The 15,602-nt window shown below is 40.1% G+C and overlaps 2 protein-coding genes and 1 long non-coding RNA gene across 4 annotated transcripts in view; 2 read left to right on the forward strand and 1 right to left on the reverse strand.

Moving 5' to 3' along the window:
- Window positions 1-3,358, forward strand: part of afg1lb (AFG1 like ATPase b) — a 38,152-nt gene extending 34,794 nt beyond the window's left edge. Inside the window, exons 12-13 of the mRNA XM_028040627.1 lie at window positions 1,254-1,361; window positions 1,537-3,358. Coding sequence (XP_027896428.1) covers window positions 1,254-1,361; window positions 1,537-1,683 — 255 coding nt within the window. The 3' untranslated portion in view covers window positions 1,684-3,358. The remainder of the gene's footprint in view (window positions 1-1,253; window positions 1,362-1,536) is intronic.
- Window positions 3,359-7,039: 3,681 nt separating this feature from the next.
- foxo3b (forkhead box O3b) overlaps window positions 7,040-15,602 on the forward strand; it is a 42,299-nt gene continuing 33,736 nt past the window's right edge. Inside the window, exons 1-2 of one of the 2 annotated variants that reach the window (XM_028039726.1) lie at window positions 7,040-7,334; window positions 7,719-8,316. In XM_028039726.1, coding sequence (XP_027895527.1) covers window positions 7,759-8,316 — 558 coding nt within the window. In that variant the 5' untranslated portion in view covers window positions 7,040-7,334; window positions 7,719-7,758. Of the gene's footprint in view, window positions 7,335-7,587; window positions 8,317-15,602 lie in introns of both variants that reach the window. The other variant, XM_028039725.1, reaches the window with a different exon arrangement.
- Window positions 9,628-11,213, reverse strand: LOC114158351 (uncharacterized). The gene is made up of 2 exons (XR_003598400.1): window positions 10,673-11,213; window positions 9,628-10,593 (listed from the first exon to the last, which is right to left on the reverse strand). It is a non-coding gene; the product is annotated as an uncharacterized LOC114158351 (long non-coding RNA).

Genomic DNA, 15,602 nt, shown 5'->3' on the forward strand with positions numbered 1-15,602 from the left:
AGTGGATGAACGATGACAGTCCACCTTTTCATTCCTGCAGCTCTTAACTAGAACTCCAACTAAGTTCAATTCAAACATGTTAAGCTAAATTAATTCACGTTCTTGTAAATCAGGTGGTCTCAGTCAAGGGCTTTATTTGTTGCATAAAGTGAGACTGAAATAAACTCCTCAAATATGTGGACTGTTGACAGTAAGGATTCATTGCATGTTAGAAATATGGCTCGGGAGAATTTTCATTGTCCAAAAAGCTCAAAATAGAGGGACAAACAAGAAAAAAACATTTAAAAAGAGAAGAAAGGTCCTGAATGGGATTTTAGTTTCCAGAGTAAGATACACACTGTAAACTGAAGGGCTCCAGGTCAGGGCATACACCACTACCAACCCCAAAACAGAAAAGTCTGCTTCAGTTTGTTTCCAGTTAAATCAAAACAAAGATATATTTTGTTATTTGGATCATACATATGATTGTAGAAGGACAGAGAGAAAAGAGCATTGTGGGTTTGAGGAAATTCAAGAGGAAAATGTCAAACCGTCTTTGTTGAAGTTGAGGTCTGATCTTTACAAGAAATACTGGAAGATACAAGAGTGATCATCAGAGTCACCTGGGAATCTCTGGTGGGATTTGAAAAGGCAAGTTGCACTGATTATTAAACCAGAGATATTTGCCCACAGAGAGTTGGCCAACATTCCTCTAATGTCTGACCATGCAGCACTTTTACCAAAGGTCCTAATAGCAAAAATCTCTAAAGAAATACTAAAATGTTTATCATGCAGTGAGGATAAAGAGAGAAATGACAGGATGCTGTCGGCTCATTCCTATATTTGCAAAACTCTCTCTGTTCAGTCACAACTAAACAGAGGTCTGAAAGATGGAACAAACAAGAGCTTCAGGTTATATCTGTAAGACTAAAGTGAAAAGGGAGGATTACAGACAAATTCAAAGTAAACCACAAAGAATATATTAACAGGCTGCCACAGAGGTGGATAGCTGGTTAGGTATTGCTGAATTCAGCCTCTCCAAAAGGTTAACACTGCTCATGAACATTTAAGCACATTAATTTGCACACAATCAAGGTGAGTGATCTTTGGAAAGACATCCTGATGTTTCAGATGTTTTGCTGTCTCGTGTTCTTGATGTATTGTCACGTAACTTTTTTTTTAATTACAGAAAACATTCATCAAGGACAAGAGAAGTCACCTCTATTAAAAAGTCAGACACTCCCAGGTTTAATCCGTGTTTACTTTTTTCCCAGGTAAGAGTGGTGCTTCTGGCAGCGGCTCCATTAGAGCAGCTTTTCGTCCATACTGGAGGAGAAGATGAGAGAGATCGACAGTTGCTGGATGACCTGGGCCTCAGTGATGTAAGATCTCACCTGCAGCACAAACATGTGTTAATGTTTCTGGACAGAGGTTTATATAGATGATCCATAAATTAAAAACTCACAGCTTTCATCTGATATTTGAATTTGACTGGATTCAAGAGCCTAGTCGACCCAGCTCTGGTTGCTGCTAACTGCGATGTTCCACCTTTTTTAGGAGGCAGCAGAGAGGCTCACTCTGTTCACAGCCGAGGAAGAGATCTTTGCTTTTCAAAGGACCGTCTCTCGGCTGAGGGAGATGCAAACTGAGGCTTATTGGATGGAGGGAGATCGCAGTTCCAGCAGCAGACACATGAGTAGCTAACATCTGCAGCTGAAAGCTTGGATAAGAAACTACCTCCCAACAGCATGATGTCTCACTAACCAGCTTCACTCCTAATTGAGTGAATCAAAATGTCTCAGAGCAGTGTTGTCCAAAGCCAGTCTTCAGGGGCCGATGTCCTGCATGTTTCGGGTGTTTTCCCAATTCAGCACACCTGAAGCAAATGAAGGAGCTCTTGGCAGGTCGTGCAGAACTGGATGTCATGCTGAGGAGGCAATTCAGTAATGTAAATCAGCTGTGTGTGTAGTGACACATCTAAAAACATCCAAGACACTGGTTCTGTTTCAGAGTAAGCGGCACTTTGCTCCAAACAGTAAAACAAAAACTGCATCTCAATTCATCTGATGTCTCCTCATGTTTTATATGAGTTGAATATGTCCTGCAAGGACTGCTCTCTCCCCCTCGTGGACTGCTGGTTTAAAAGGTCGACAGCTTTCCAAGGATTTTCCGCCACATTGGGGAGAGGATCAAACATCCTTCCTTTGCGGGTGATTAGTGCCCTCTAGTGGAGGAAAGTTTATAACATTTTTTTTACACCAAGTTTAAACCAGGTTGTTTTGTTTTTTTCAAATTTGAGTGTTGTTCAAACATGAAGAAGTGCATAATTGTGAAGTGAAAAGAAATGATGCGGAGTTTTCATTATTTGTTTTCACAACCAGAAATCTGGAAAACATTACAAGTATTGCAAGGATAGACCGGGCTTTTGCATTAGCTGCACATTAGAACCTACAGCGCTTTGGCCAATGGCTTTTTTTTTCTTTAAATCTAATTTATAAATGAAAGTGACTTGGCTTTCTAGGGGCTAAATACAAATGCATGCCAGACATTTCAGATTTCTATTTGTTTGAAACAATTTAGCCCCTGCATCATTGTCCTTCTATCTCACAATTATGCTCTGTTTTTCCTTTGTCTACCATATGAACACCAGTAAAATACACTGAGAGTTGTGGTTGTCTCATAACCAAACTGTTAAAAGTTTTAAGAGGGTGTGAAAGGCACTTTAATGTAAAGAATCTGAATTCAACTTTATTGGAATGAACACAACTAAAGTTATCATTTCTACACTTTACCGTAATCTGTAGTAATAGTTTTAGTTGAATTATACTATAAAAAGCTAAACAGTAATTTCAAACTGAAAAGCTTTGAACAAAGCGGTTTACACTTCAGGAAATGTACAATTTCATGGAAAAACAATGCAGGGCAGAAATATGATACACATTTGGATGCAAATACCTGTTTTGATCATTTATTTGTACAAAACAAGGGCTATTTAGGTAATGTATTGCATTGAAACATGTGATATTTCACTGCAATATATCTTTCTTGATGGCTGTGCACAGAACAAGACCCACAGCAATACTTATTCCAACTTCTAAGATCAGTTTGGATTTTTAGTAAACATAACATGCAGAAGAAAGTAATAATACTGGGAGAAATCCCAGACAAGACAATTCCACAGAAAGTTCAACATAACTTTTTTATTTGAAATAGTTATTAGTGATGTAAGAGCCAAATTGTATTTCATCTTCCTTTTAAAGTGTTGGTCTATGTTTAACTGTTACTCTATTTTCATATGATTAAATAACTTGGTTTTTCACGGCATAAATGCCTTGTGTTGGTGAATACATGAACAAATTAAAATGAGAAAAAAGACATATTCCCTGTGTTTTGTTTCTAATGATTTGTGACCATTTGGTACAGTAGTTGTTTTCAATTTATCCCTTTTTGCCTGTAGGGGGCAGCAGAGATCAAGAAGTTCCTCAGGTGTTATTATTGTCCAACCAGGGATGAGGTCATCCTAGTGCAGCACTCCAGCTTGGCCCTGCGAGCTTTGATAGCATCTACTCGATCTAGACTAAGAGCCTTATGTAAGAACAGATCAAGCCGGCCAACCAGCCAGAGTCTTGGAACAAGCACCAACATACCAGACAGTATCTGTGATCTCACTAGATTTAAACGACGATGCGGATGTGAACAGACACAAGCCTCTTTAAATTGTGCTTGAATCAGATGTGAGTCTACACTGCACCATACCTTTCAGTTAAAGGAAAATCCATTACGTCCTATGCTATGGACCCCTTTTATCCAATTGGTGCATTACGTTGGTCAGAGGGGAGATGGACGCCGTTGTCTTAAATGGATTATTCCCTCCGGTTTACAAGACTGTTCATAGTCTCAATCCACACATCCCAGCAGGAAAGTACCACCTTGTCCTATTACCTAAACCACACACTATACTGATGTGAGTCATTGCCCTGATAGCTGTTCTGTCAGTTTTTTGTTGGATTATCTCTTCTTTGACTTTGGACTGGAAGAGGTTTTAATTTAATTTTCATTGGATTGTTTTGTTCTTTCATCCAATATAATCAGATTCCTTTGATTTATCTGATACCACAAGCTGCAGCGCCCTGCTTCAGTATTCATGCATTAAGAATGCAAAGTAATATGTTCTTTAAGTAAAAATGTCAAATAGTTTGTGCATTTGTATTCAACCCCTTTTTACACAGAAAGCCCTGATTAACGACCGTTGCAACAAATTGCCTTGAAAAGTTTAATTAGTACTTTTAATCTCTATAAATCCAGCTGTTCTGTGGAAGATTGAGATTTGTAAGAGAACATTAGTGAACAGAAAGCATTCTGAAAAAACTCAATGTTCAGTCTAGTATGTGAAAATGGAAATGTAGGCTCATGGTACTTGGAGGAGCTGTAGAGATCTACTGCTGCTCAGGTGGGAGACTCTATTGATAAGACAACTAGTTGTACTCTTCACAAATAAAAGACAGAAACTGTGCAGGTTGCATTTTCTTTCATTGAGTGAAAGTGAGATCCAATAAAAATCTAGGATTCCACCATGAAAACATCATCTCCATGGTAAAGCATAGTGATGGCAGCATCACTATCTGACTTCCTTCTGCAGGGAAAAGGAAGTTGGATAGGAATAAAGGCAATGGACCTTTACTGCACAGCTTTTGCTCACCTGAGAGTTTGTAAAAGTACATGTGGGAAACATTTGTCGGTGTTTAATTCCGTTCCTTTGTGCATTTAGACACAAACTAGCTTGCAAACATTTTAACATGTCAGTGCTCAGTTGCTCTGCAGAAGCCTGTCAGCTTTCCTCCTTGATGTGAACAAGAACCATCTCTCATCATCTCTGCATGGAGGTTTTCCTATATATAAAGAGTTATGACTCTTCACCAATGCACCAACATGTTGAGTGATAATGAAAACCAGTAGTAGTGTGAAACCTATTTTCAATGTTTTTATTAAGCCATTTTTTAAATTTGGTTGCTATTATACAGGCGATGATAATCTGAGAAAGTAAGAGAACTAATATAATGCATATTATGCAAGATTTGTGAGAATAATCGTGATCAGCAGCGCATTCCTGCACAAGAGCGGCGAGAACGCGCATCGTGCACAGCACTCAAGCAGGAGACAAAGAGGATGACGGAGGATGTTATGATTCAGTCAAGGTGGAGAAAAGGGAGTCAGGAGAAGAGTTGACCATCAACTTACCCATCCTGATTTTTCCTCTATATTTCGGGTTAATAACTGGGGTGACGTAATTATTTTTGGACTCCAGTAGGGGGCGTGGTCAAATCATCGTGACAGGCATGATTGACAGCGTGGATCTCTCATTAAAGGCAACATGCACGAAATCGTGAGCACCCATAGTCTTGAATGTTTTCCCAGAGGACTTTTTTTAGATTATTCTTTTTACAAATAAACTAAAAATCGTGGTGTGCATTTGCATTTAATGCCCTCGACTTTGACAGCACTAAATATTAACCAGTCTAATCAACTGGCTTAAGATGTCTAAATACAAATTTTATATTACTTGTATGTAATTTTGTCTCAGAATGAACACAGCTAACATTTCAGTGGGTATTTTGGAGAACAATAGTGAACAACCAGCATCATAAAGGCCAGGTTATCAAACAGTATTCCAAGCTTCGAATATCTCACAAAGGACCATTTAGTCCATCATCTGAGAATTGAATAAAGCACAACTACAAATCTACAAAGAATAAATTGCAAGCTGGGAAGGGAGAGCAGCAATCTGTGAGACAATCAAGTGGCTTATGCTTACTCTGGAGGAGTTGCAGAGAACCACAGTGATGGAATCTCTTTAGAAGACTATCATTCAAAAATCTGGCAAGAGGAGTGCCATTGTTAAAGGAAAGCCTTAAGAAATTAATTTGAGCTATGTGTAGGAGAACACATACCACGTTGACCTGAACTTTGTTGCCTACCTGCAAAACTCAAAGAGCTGCTGAAAATTAAGAGTGCTCAGTACAATCCTGAGAGGGCTCATTCTATGTTCTATGGGAATACTTTTTTTCACCGACAACAATGACCCAGTCAGAGTCAATGGAAAGAAACATGGAGCTAAATATAAATAAACCCTAGAAGGAAAACCTGCTGGAGGTTGTAAAAACTGTGAGACTAAGGTAGAGGTTGAACTTCCAACTGAACAATGAAAATAAATATTCAGTCAGAACTTTAATGAAAGGGTGTGGATCAAAACTTATGCGTGTCTTATGCCTCTATTGTCTTCTGCCAATTTTAAGGTTGTATTCGGTAGAGCGTTGCAAGATTTGTAAACTCAAATACCTAAAATGGCCTCATATGACGACAAACCTGATGCACTAGTATGTCTCATATTTGCCGTAAGCAGTGACATTTTTCTGTCCTCCAATCAATGGACTGTTGTGTGACTTCAGTCACTCCACCTTAACCATAATAATGACCTAAGGACCTACAACTGAAGGAGGTCCAGGTATAATTTGGTTGTATGGGCCACTTTCACAATGGAAACAGACAAAATAGAGTACCGAACTTTACCAACCCATATACCGCTCAGTGGAAATAAGGCTTTAGAGTTCCACAATCAAAGTACAGATTTTAACTCAATTAAGGTTCTGTGGGAAAACGTCAACATTTTTGTTCTCTGAAGTTGTCCATTAAATCTTACTAATAAAAAAGTCTCCGTAATCTCTCTCTCTCTCTCACCCACACACACACCCACACACCCACACCCACACACACACACATATATATATATATATATATATAATAAAAAAGATCTGAGAAGCATTTATTAGTAGAATAAGATAGTATCAGTGATCATGTCAGAATTACACAGTACCAATCCATCACTGTAACTATCTTTAAAAATAGCTTCTTCTTTTTTTTCTTCATGTTCCGCGGCTGTTATGACTCCGTTTCTGTCTGAACATATCTCCAACATGTCAGGACGTATTCCAGCGCTCCTCCTGCGCGCAGAGTACTGCTCAGCAGGGCTGTAATATCTCTTTAAAAGGCCGATCCCCCATGCGCAAGATCCAGGGGGCTGGTCCTTGATCGACTTGCATGCGTGTGTGTGAGCGTATGTAGGGGTGCGCGTGTGTGTATGTGTGTAAGGCTGCGTGAAGAGCAAATCGAGATACAGTAGTAACCCAGAGTGAGGTGGCAGTCTTATTCCACATCGACCTGTCCATGCACACATCTTTATCTGAGTCCATATCTGTTCGGAGTGGACGAGAAGCGGTTCGGCATGGCTTCAGAACGTGGCTGTGGACAATCTGGGATCTGATCTGATCTGTTCTTTGTGTGGAGACTGGCTGCACAAGGTAATTCATGTAAGGTGTTTGAAGGGGTATTATTATCCAGAATATATGTCTGCACTTGATCGCCTGTAGGTCGATTCAGATATAGCGGCAGTCTTAGAAGACTTGCAACAGTCAATCTGTCGGAGATCTGACAACATTTAAACCCTGTTGGTTATTTACAAGAGGGCATTTATTTGTAGATAGGACTCTTTAGAAGTTTGTTGTTTTCAATATGACCACTAAATCTTAGTCTGTTTCTTCATACCTTCAACAGGCGTTCATTTCTGAGTGTATTTCTGCTCTGCTGGGACTTCGCTGGGGTTGAATAGCAACAAAGGACGGGAGCGCGCATTCATGGGACGCGACTTTGACAGCTCTCCGTCTGTTCTCGTATAACTTTATCAGCAGTCAGCAAGGGGCCAGATTGTGTCTGGAGCCGGAGATAATGGCCGAGGCTCCGCTCCCCGACACGCTCCCGGACTTGGACGTGGTCATTGACCCGGACTTTGAGCCCCAGAAGCGGCCCCGGTCTTGCACCTGGCCGCTGCCGCGACCGGACTCCAGTGCGGTGAAACCGGAGAGCACCGAGGCGGATATCATACCGGAGGAGGAGGATGACGAGGAGGACAGCGCAACCCCCACGGCAATCACTGTCAATGGCTCCGCTGCGGCGACAGAGGACCAGAGCAGTAACAGCCCCATTACCGACGGTGCGTTCCCCTCCCCCGGCCATGACAGCGGAGGCTCCCCGCTCTCCACGCACTCACCGACGGCCACCTCCGGCGCCCTGACTCCGAGCGGCTTGCCTGCAGCGCAGACCCCGAGGAAGGCATCATCCCGCCGTAACGCCTGGGGCAACCTCTCCTACGCCGACCTGATCACCAAAGCCATCGAGAGCTCACCAGAGAAGAGACTGACTCTGTCCCAGATCTATGACTGGATGGTGAGATCCATCCCCTACTTTAAGGACAAAGGCGACAGCAACAGCTCTGCGGGATGGAAGGTAAGAGCCATTCCTGTGCCCACCCGGTACCCCTCCTTCCTCCATCAAAACAAAAACAAAAAGCATGTGGTTTGTTGTGAACCCACTGATGTGCTGACGCACAAGCAGACAGTCATACGCATCCAATTATACCATCCCAGTTCAGGTTTTACTAGCGAGTATTTGAAAAGTATGTCACTCATTTGCAACTATCAATTACCTCAAATAATATTCTTATCAAATCCTCCATATTCTGATATTTGCCCTTTAGGTGTATCCAAATGAGTTACAATGACACAGAGAACATTAATTACTTAGTAATTCATTCGAAATGTTAAACGACTATATTATAAAGCCTCATTGAACCGAATTATGTGTCAGGCATTTGTTAACTCTGATGATTATAGTTTATAGAGAATTATATTTAAAAAGAAAATGTTTTCCCAGAAAAGCAGATTGCATAAGATGAGTAAAAATTGATGCCATGGCCATTAAATCTGCTATTGGCACTTTTAGCAGTGTGGACAGATGTCAAGACCTGATGGAAAATGAAATTAGCATCACCTTACAGGTTGAAGTGCTCTATCATTTTCTGATAAACAGATGCACATAATTTGCTTAATATTTCAGTTAAGATTGGTTATAGCAATGTCCCCTTAGCAGTTTTCCTTCCACTCAACCTTCCATTTATATGTATAGCTGCAGGACTCTGTGTCCCGCCAACTTCTTAAGCAATGACCTGTTGTGACTTAACCTCAATGTGGCAAGTGGCAGTGACTGTCTGATGGACATCTGGCAAGTCAGCAGTGTGACACATGATTGTATAGACCATAGCACGATCATAATATTACATTTCTTTACTTAGGTTCCTTTTCATTGGCCAAACATAATATTTATGTTTTCTGAGGAGCATTTTTGGTTTTCATAAGCTGAAATAACCAAATAAATGCTAGAAATATTTACTAAGTGTGAAGTAATAGTTAAATGTTCTGTGGATTTTAGTATTTATAGTGAATTACTAAAATAAAATCCTTTTTTTGTTCATATTATATTTTTTTAGACAAACCCATACCAACTGTACAAACATATCTTCATTATATATGTGGCTTGTGTGACATTTCTAGTTTTCTTCACTCTAAAAACTGCCAAATAATATTCTGGTTTGCACTGACTCTGGTTATACTTCATTATCAAATAAAAAAATTACAAATCAAGAAGGAAAATTGAGCGAGAACTACATAAAGGTTTAAGTCAGCATCATTAATGACCCCTAAATAAAAAATACTTCTTTCATAATGCAGATAACTTGCCCAAAAATCAAGAGACATTTAATAGATTTTGCAAAATGGCTCTTTTAATCCTTCAGATGCCTGCTGTAATTTTATAACAGGGTTGTACAACATCTGATTTTGCTTTAAGTGCTACAACTGGAGCGAACAAATGTCATAACCGGTTTGTCTGGAAACACGGTGGCCTATTTTGAGTGTTGCAATCTGGTTTTAAGATGCTCGCAGAATGATACAGTTACATAAGTTTGCTCCCGAACAGCAGCTAATCTATTAATGGTCCAAGAAAGCCAACTGTAAACAAAATGATTTAGCGGGAAAAGCTGCGTGGAAAAAATGTGAACTCTGAAAGCCCCTTTTCTTTATGTGTGGTTCAGCATGGGGATTATTTAACTATTTTTGTTGGAGACACCTTCTGGCTCTGTTGTTTGTGTTATAAAAATTAACTTTCCACTACGTATCTGTAAGGACACCAGCTTTGGTCTGCCTCCCGTTTGTTATGTAAACCTTGGCAGCGACCTATCAGAGTCTTAGACTAGGTAGGTGACAGCCAAGCTTGCTGATACTAGCATGAGGGAATTACATAACCACAGGTTGGCCCTGGGGGTTAGGTTAAAGGACTTGATCTGGTCAACACTAACATTTGGACCTGCAAATAAAATTGCGGCACAGGCACAAAAGACCGGAGAGCTGAGATTAACACACATCAGAAGTCAAAAGTGTCGCCCCATGGTGTTATGGGGGCTCTTCAGCTATATTTTTCAGGGCTTCTCAGGTTTTGGTTATGTGATATGCTCCAGTAAGAAGCAAAGAAGGCTATGGGTGTAGCCCCCACCTCCATGTCAAGGCCGGGTTCACTGTCAACATGCAGGCTTGTTACTCCAGGAATTTGGGGCATGAAGGCCAAGCTGTCAGTGGTATAGTGTTACTCGTGGTCTGTCTGTAAATCATAGCTGGAGATCGCAGCTTGAGAACGTTTCTTGGATTCTTTTCAGGACACGCTCTCTCCAACCTAGAGCAAAAATGAAATACATAAAGTAAAGACAGACTTTAAAGCTTTAATTTCATTTTTGGTGACTCTGAAGTCTCACCTCTGCGGAGACCCAGGGTTTGAGCGCCTACAGTTTCACATAGTCAGGGCACCTTTGTTGAAGAGATTTGCTGAACAAATCCTGGTAATCCCCTGGGTTCTCTGCTGCAGGATCACAGCCACGTCATCCTCCTTCATATCAGTCAGTTAACCATCAGCCCAGACAGAAGTAGGTTAAGACTGCCAGCCATAAGACTTTTATCACCTAACATGGATATGTTTCAAATAGACTTGGTCACTCCCTTGTTGTCACACAACAGGGAACAAAATGTGCAGAGCAAGATGAGCACCACATTTGTTTTAATGTCATAATGAGCTTTTCCAATGACAAGGTTTGCTGTTTTTATTCTTGCTGTTCTTGTTTGGGTGATTTGCCTTTCAACAGGTGAGAAGAGATGGTAGGTGGTTCATGTGTCTTATCCTCATGCAAAACGGTTAAAATTGATTGGACTATATGTCTGATCTGAAAACAGGATTCCAAAATGATAGGGAAAAATCGGGAATTTCACTTAAAATTCAAAGAAGAGGAAAAATAAACTTAGATATAGAAAATATTTGTATTTACAGACTTTGTGATTTTATTCCTTGTGATTTAAAAGATCCATCCATCCATCCATCCATCCATCCATCCATCCATCCATCCATCCATCCACTGTGGAACTATCCTTTTGTATTGACTCTCAAAAAATAGGCAAATTATTGGAATAATGTCAAAAAGCCAGTAAAGAAACTCCCTGTAGAGTCATGAGTTTTGATCTGCTAAACTGTTTTATTGGAGAAGCTGAAGAATCCTTTACAGACCGCACAATAAACTAACACATAAAACACTGAGTGCTTTCATAAAAAGAGATTAGGTGCACCTGTCTGGATGCGTGTGCAGTGGTTGGTGTATTCGTTCATGTGGGAGCGTGGGATTCCTCCTGACTGCAGCAGACCTCGTGCTTTAGTGTTACTTAATCCTGCTCTAACAGGCTCTCTGTGGCCAACCACTGCAGGCCAAGACCTGGTCATGTCATACTTAAGGTAAACAGTTTTCAACACAAGTGGTACAAACTGTACCGTTTTGTGTGTGTTTGTTTGCATGTGTGTGTTTAACCCTGGAATACAGTCAATATGTTCATGCTCAGGCATGCGCGTTCTGTTTATAGCTCTTCTGTCTGGTCATGTTTGGTCTTATCACCAAGTTCATGATTGTTAAAGTCTGGCGGGGTCTGAAAATAGTTGAGCTCATAAGAGTTTTTTCCATTAGATTGCAGATATCGCTAAGAACCTTTAGACTGAAAAAGGTAGATTTTTTTTGCTGCAACTGTAAAAAAAAACAAAACAACGTACGCTTCACACTTTTGCCGCCTTCTGCCTGTTTCTGAAGGAGTATGACAACAAGATTCAGCAGGATCAGAATATCATCAGATACCATGTTGAAATTTTCTTTTCGTTTTCGTTATACAGAAATAATAGCAAAAGGGAAAATTTTGTAAATTTTACTTAACTGAAAGGATCCATTTGTAATCCACAGTGCCATGCATGGTTGGTAGAGAATGGGACTTAAATTTAAGCGCTATGATCAACGTGAGATGACCGTCTAGTGAGAAAATTCCTTTAGTACTAAAAAAAAAAAGATTAGCTAGGGTACAGAGAAAAGGGAAAGTGGGGGTTGTCTATATGCATTTGCAGGTGTGCGTGCCGAATGCAATCAGAAACCCTTTCAGATCTGGCCCAGAGCCAAGTTGGAGGAGCTCAACCAAAAAGGCAATAAAAACGTGGAGAGAAAGGAGCCGAAGAGGGGAGGTGGTGCATGAAGACTGTAAAAGGAGGAGACTGAACGAGGGGGATGAGAAGTGAAGGGCAGGGTGGAGGGATTTGGGGTAAATTAACAAGCTCTGCTTCAAATTGGTGTCTTACAACCTCCCTCTGGCTGTGATTCCCAGCGGTGGAGTTTTTCAGGGGCGATGATTTGTACAAGCCCACCTGCTCCAGGCGGGTTCTGTTCTAGTTCTATTTTAAGTCAAAGGTTTGTTTTTCTGGTTATGTAGGAGAGACCCTTTGCTCTAGTGAGATTTACAGGTGGATATTACTTCTGTACTCCAAAATGACATCGGAACATTACTTTCTAAGCGTTTACTGGGTACATTGCAGCACTTAAGTTTCTGGAGCTTTTCATTGTAATAAAAGGTGTTGCTTCAACTTAGTTTATAGTTTAGAACTACGTGTTAGGTAATAGTTGGCATTGTAAATTTCAGCAGCTGTTCCAAGAGCAACAGTTCTCTTGAGCTATGACTTTTAGATAAAAGTCCTCTAAAATATGCCCAATATGAATGATAGTGATACATACACGCAGCTGAGTTGCATTAATTTTATTTTCCCCTCTTGAATTGAAATGTGTTTTTGTTCTTCTAAGAAAAAAATGATTGTCAAAGCTTGACAAGGAAAGAAGAAAGAAAAACATAAATATTCTGTATTTTCTTTTCCTCTTTTTGGCATCTCTGCCACCCACATCACCCTCTGCACGATCTGTTCTCCTCACAGACGCTCCTTAATTATTCAGCGCTTTCGGGATGAATTCAGATCACTGTATTAATGTTTAAGAGCTCATTTCTTGGCCGAAGGCTTACCCTCACTCAACCTCGCCGAGTCTATCTCTCCTTCATTTTCACCACGGCCTTGTTTTTCCCTGTTTCTCTCACGCCATCTCTCATTATTTTCCTGCCAGCTCCCTCATTCATCTGGATGTAAAACACTGTTGTGGGCTAAAAACAGGCTGTTTGCCTTTGCACAACTCTTAAACTCTCTTTTTCTGGGCTCTATTGAAGGAAGATAAATCTCAGGCTTTTTTGACTCATTGTAAAGATTGAAGGATTATCTCTCAAATGCTTCTCTTTGCGCTATTTTTTGGAGGCTTCCATAATGTTTTGAAATAAATTAAATCGTCTCCAGAAATTGACTTTGCTTCAGTAGTGTGCAGACAGGATTTACTGTATAATGCGTTTCCTGTGGAGGTCTGTGTGCACATGTCTCATCCGTGATAACATCAAAACAGAAACATTTGTGTCAAATTTACTGATTGCATCTTGTACACACAATGGGGGTTGCTTTTTATTTAGAAGTTGCTTTGCGTGCATTAGATGGAAAAGTGGCAGAGTAAAATTACACAAATATGGGTAAGTCGGGACCTTTATCAAAAAACTTGTGCAAGTTTTATGCATGGTTTTTAAAATCATATCAATAAGAAAAGATGGCATAATTTTGCAAGGTGGTCTCTGACTTACTGCTGCAGTTTGATGAATAATCCTGTTTCTGTGGGTTTTCCACAACTTGTTGAATCACCATTGATAGCTGACGGTGCTATCAAAGCACCGTCAGCATGTTTGTGCATCATCCGATTACACCCATCTCTTCCAACTGTTGCTGCACGGACGCGTTGTTCCACTCAGATAACTGAGGCAAAGTACACAACTGAAGCTGCAAAAATTTTATCAGGAGGTGAAACCAAATAAGTTTCAACAAAAATAGGCTGAAGGATACGAGCGTACAGTATATATTTAACATGTTGCGAAAATGAGAGCAGTGGTTTGCCTGTGGCTTAGTGACCGGGATTAGATGTCCTGCTGTTTCCTTGAAAGCATGACTTGCATTCCTTTCTGCTCTGATCTTGCTGTGGAGGTGACCCTAAACTTTGACCTTCCTAGAAAAAAAAGATAGATAAATGTTTTTTTTCTTTAGCAAAGCCAATAATTTAGGATGAGAAGAAGCTCTAGCTAAATGGAGACCCACGCTGTAGACATATTGCTTTAGACCTTAAGTCTGTGTGACTGTTGTTGTAAATTAAAATGAAACCAGTAATTACACGTCTCCTGCAAAGCAAAGTTTGCTCAGTTAAGATAGAATGACTTGGAGTAAGTTTTAAGCCTTTGGGTTTCTTTCAATTTTTGTTTTGCCATTAAAAACCACTCTCATAAAGTCATCAAGATCACTTTTTCCTCAACATGGAATTTTCATTTAGTGAATAAAGTCTCTTTTTATGTTATTGTTTAAGGGCTGGTTACTTTTATTGACAATAACATACAGGAAATGGACAGAGAGAGAAGGTGGGGAGATGCAGCAAAAGTCTCAAGTTTGGGAATCAAACCCAGGACTCATGTTGAGGAATATGCTCTGTATATGGGCAACATGCTCTGCTACTAGACCACACAAAAAGCAATATTTTATGTTTGAGACCCTTTAAAGATTACCTTACAAATAAAACCTTTTGGTGTATTTTTCCAGGTTCTCTTTAAGAATATAATTTGTACCTGCAGACCTCACAGTTGCTGAATATCTTTGAATTTTAATCACTTATTATAGTCTTTGTTTTTATTTGAAAAAAGCAACACAAGTTGAAATATTTTTAAAAGGTTTTTTATTCTCAGAAATATCCTGAAAAATAAATTCATAAAGGCATTATGGGTGTAGATGGTATAAACCTGCAAAAAGGAAACAGATTACTCAGTTTAGTTTAAAATGTTAAAAAGCTCATGAAAGAAGAAGAAATTAGTTTAGAACCTGGCTAAATTGTATGGCATTTCAACGGTCAGGTTTTTAACTTACATAGCATAAAAGGAAAACCCTGAAATTCAATCGGACAGCAACAGAAAGTCTGGTTAATGACTTAAAAGATATGTAGATGAGTCCATATGTATATGTGGGTACCTGTGTAGTCAAGATAAAGCGGTGTTTTTAAAAAGTTTTTTTGTCTGATAAGTTGTCGGCCAGGTTGGGGGATAGGCAGCGGTTTGGTCGACAGCTGATAACAGAGTGACCCAGTGAACCCGTCTTGCTTTGCGTACTCACTCACACAGTCCAGCCTGCACATACCTCCCATTCTGGCCCTGCTTCTCAGTTTCCCTGATAACCACATTGCTGAAGTGGGGCCCTGTCACCTCTGCCTTCTCTTC

The sequence above is a fragment of the Xiphophorus couchianus genome, chromosome 15, assembly GCF_001444195.1.
Source record: "Xiphophorus couchianus chromosome 15, X_couchianus-1.0, whole genome shotgun sequence".
NCBI lineage: Eukaryota > Metazoa > Chordata > Actinopteri > Cyprinodontiformes > Poeciliidae > Xiphophorus > Xiphophorus couchianus.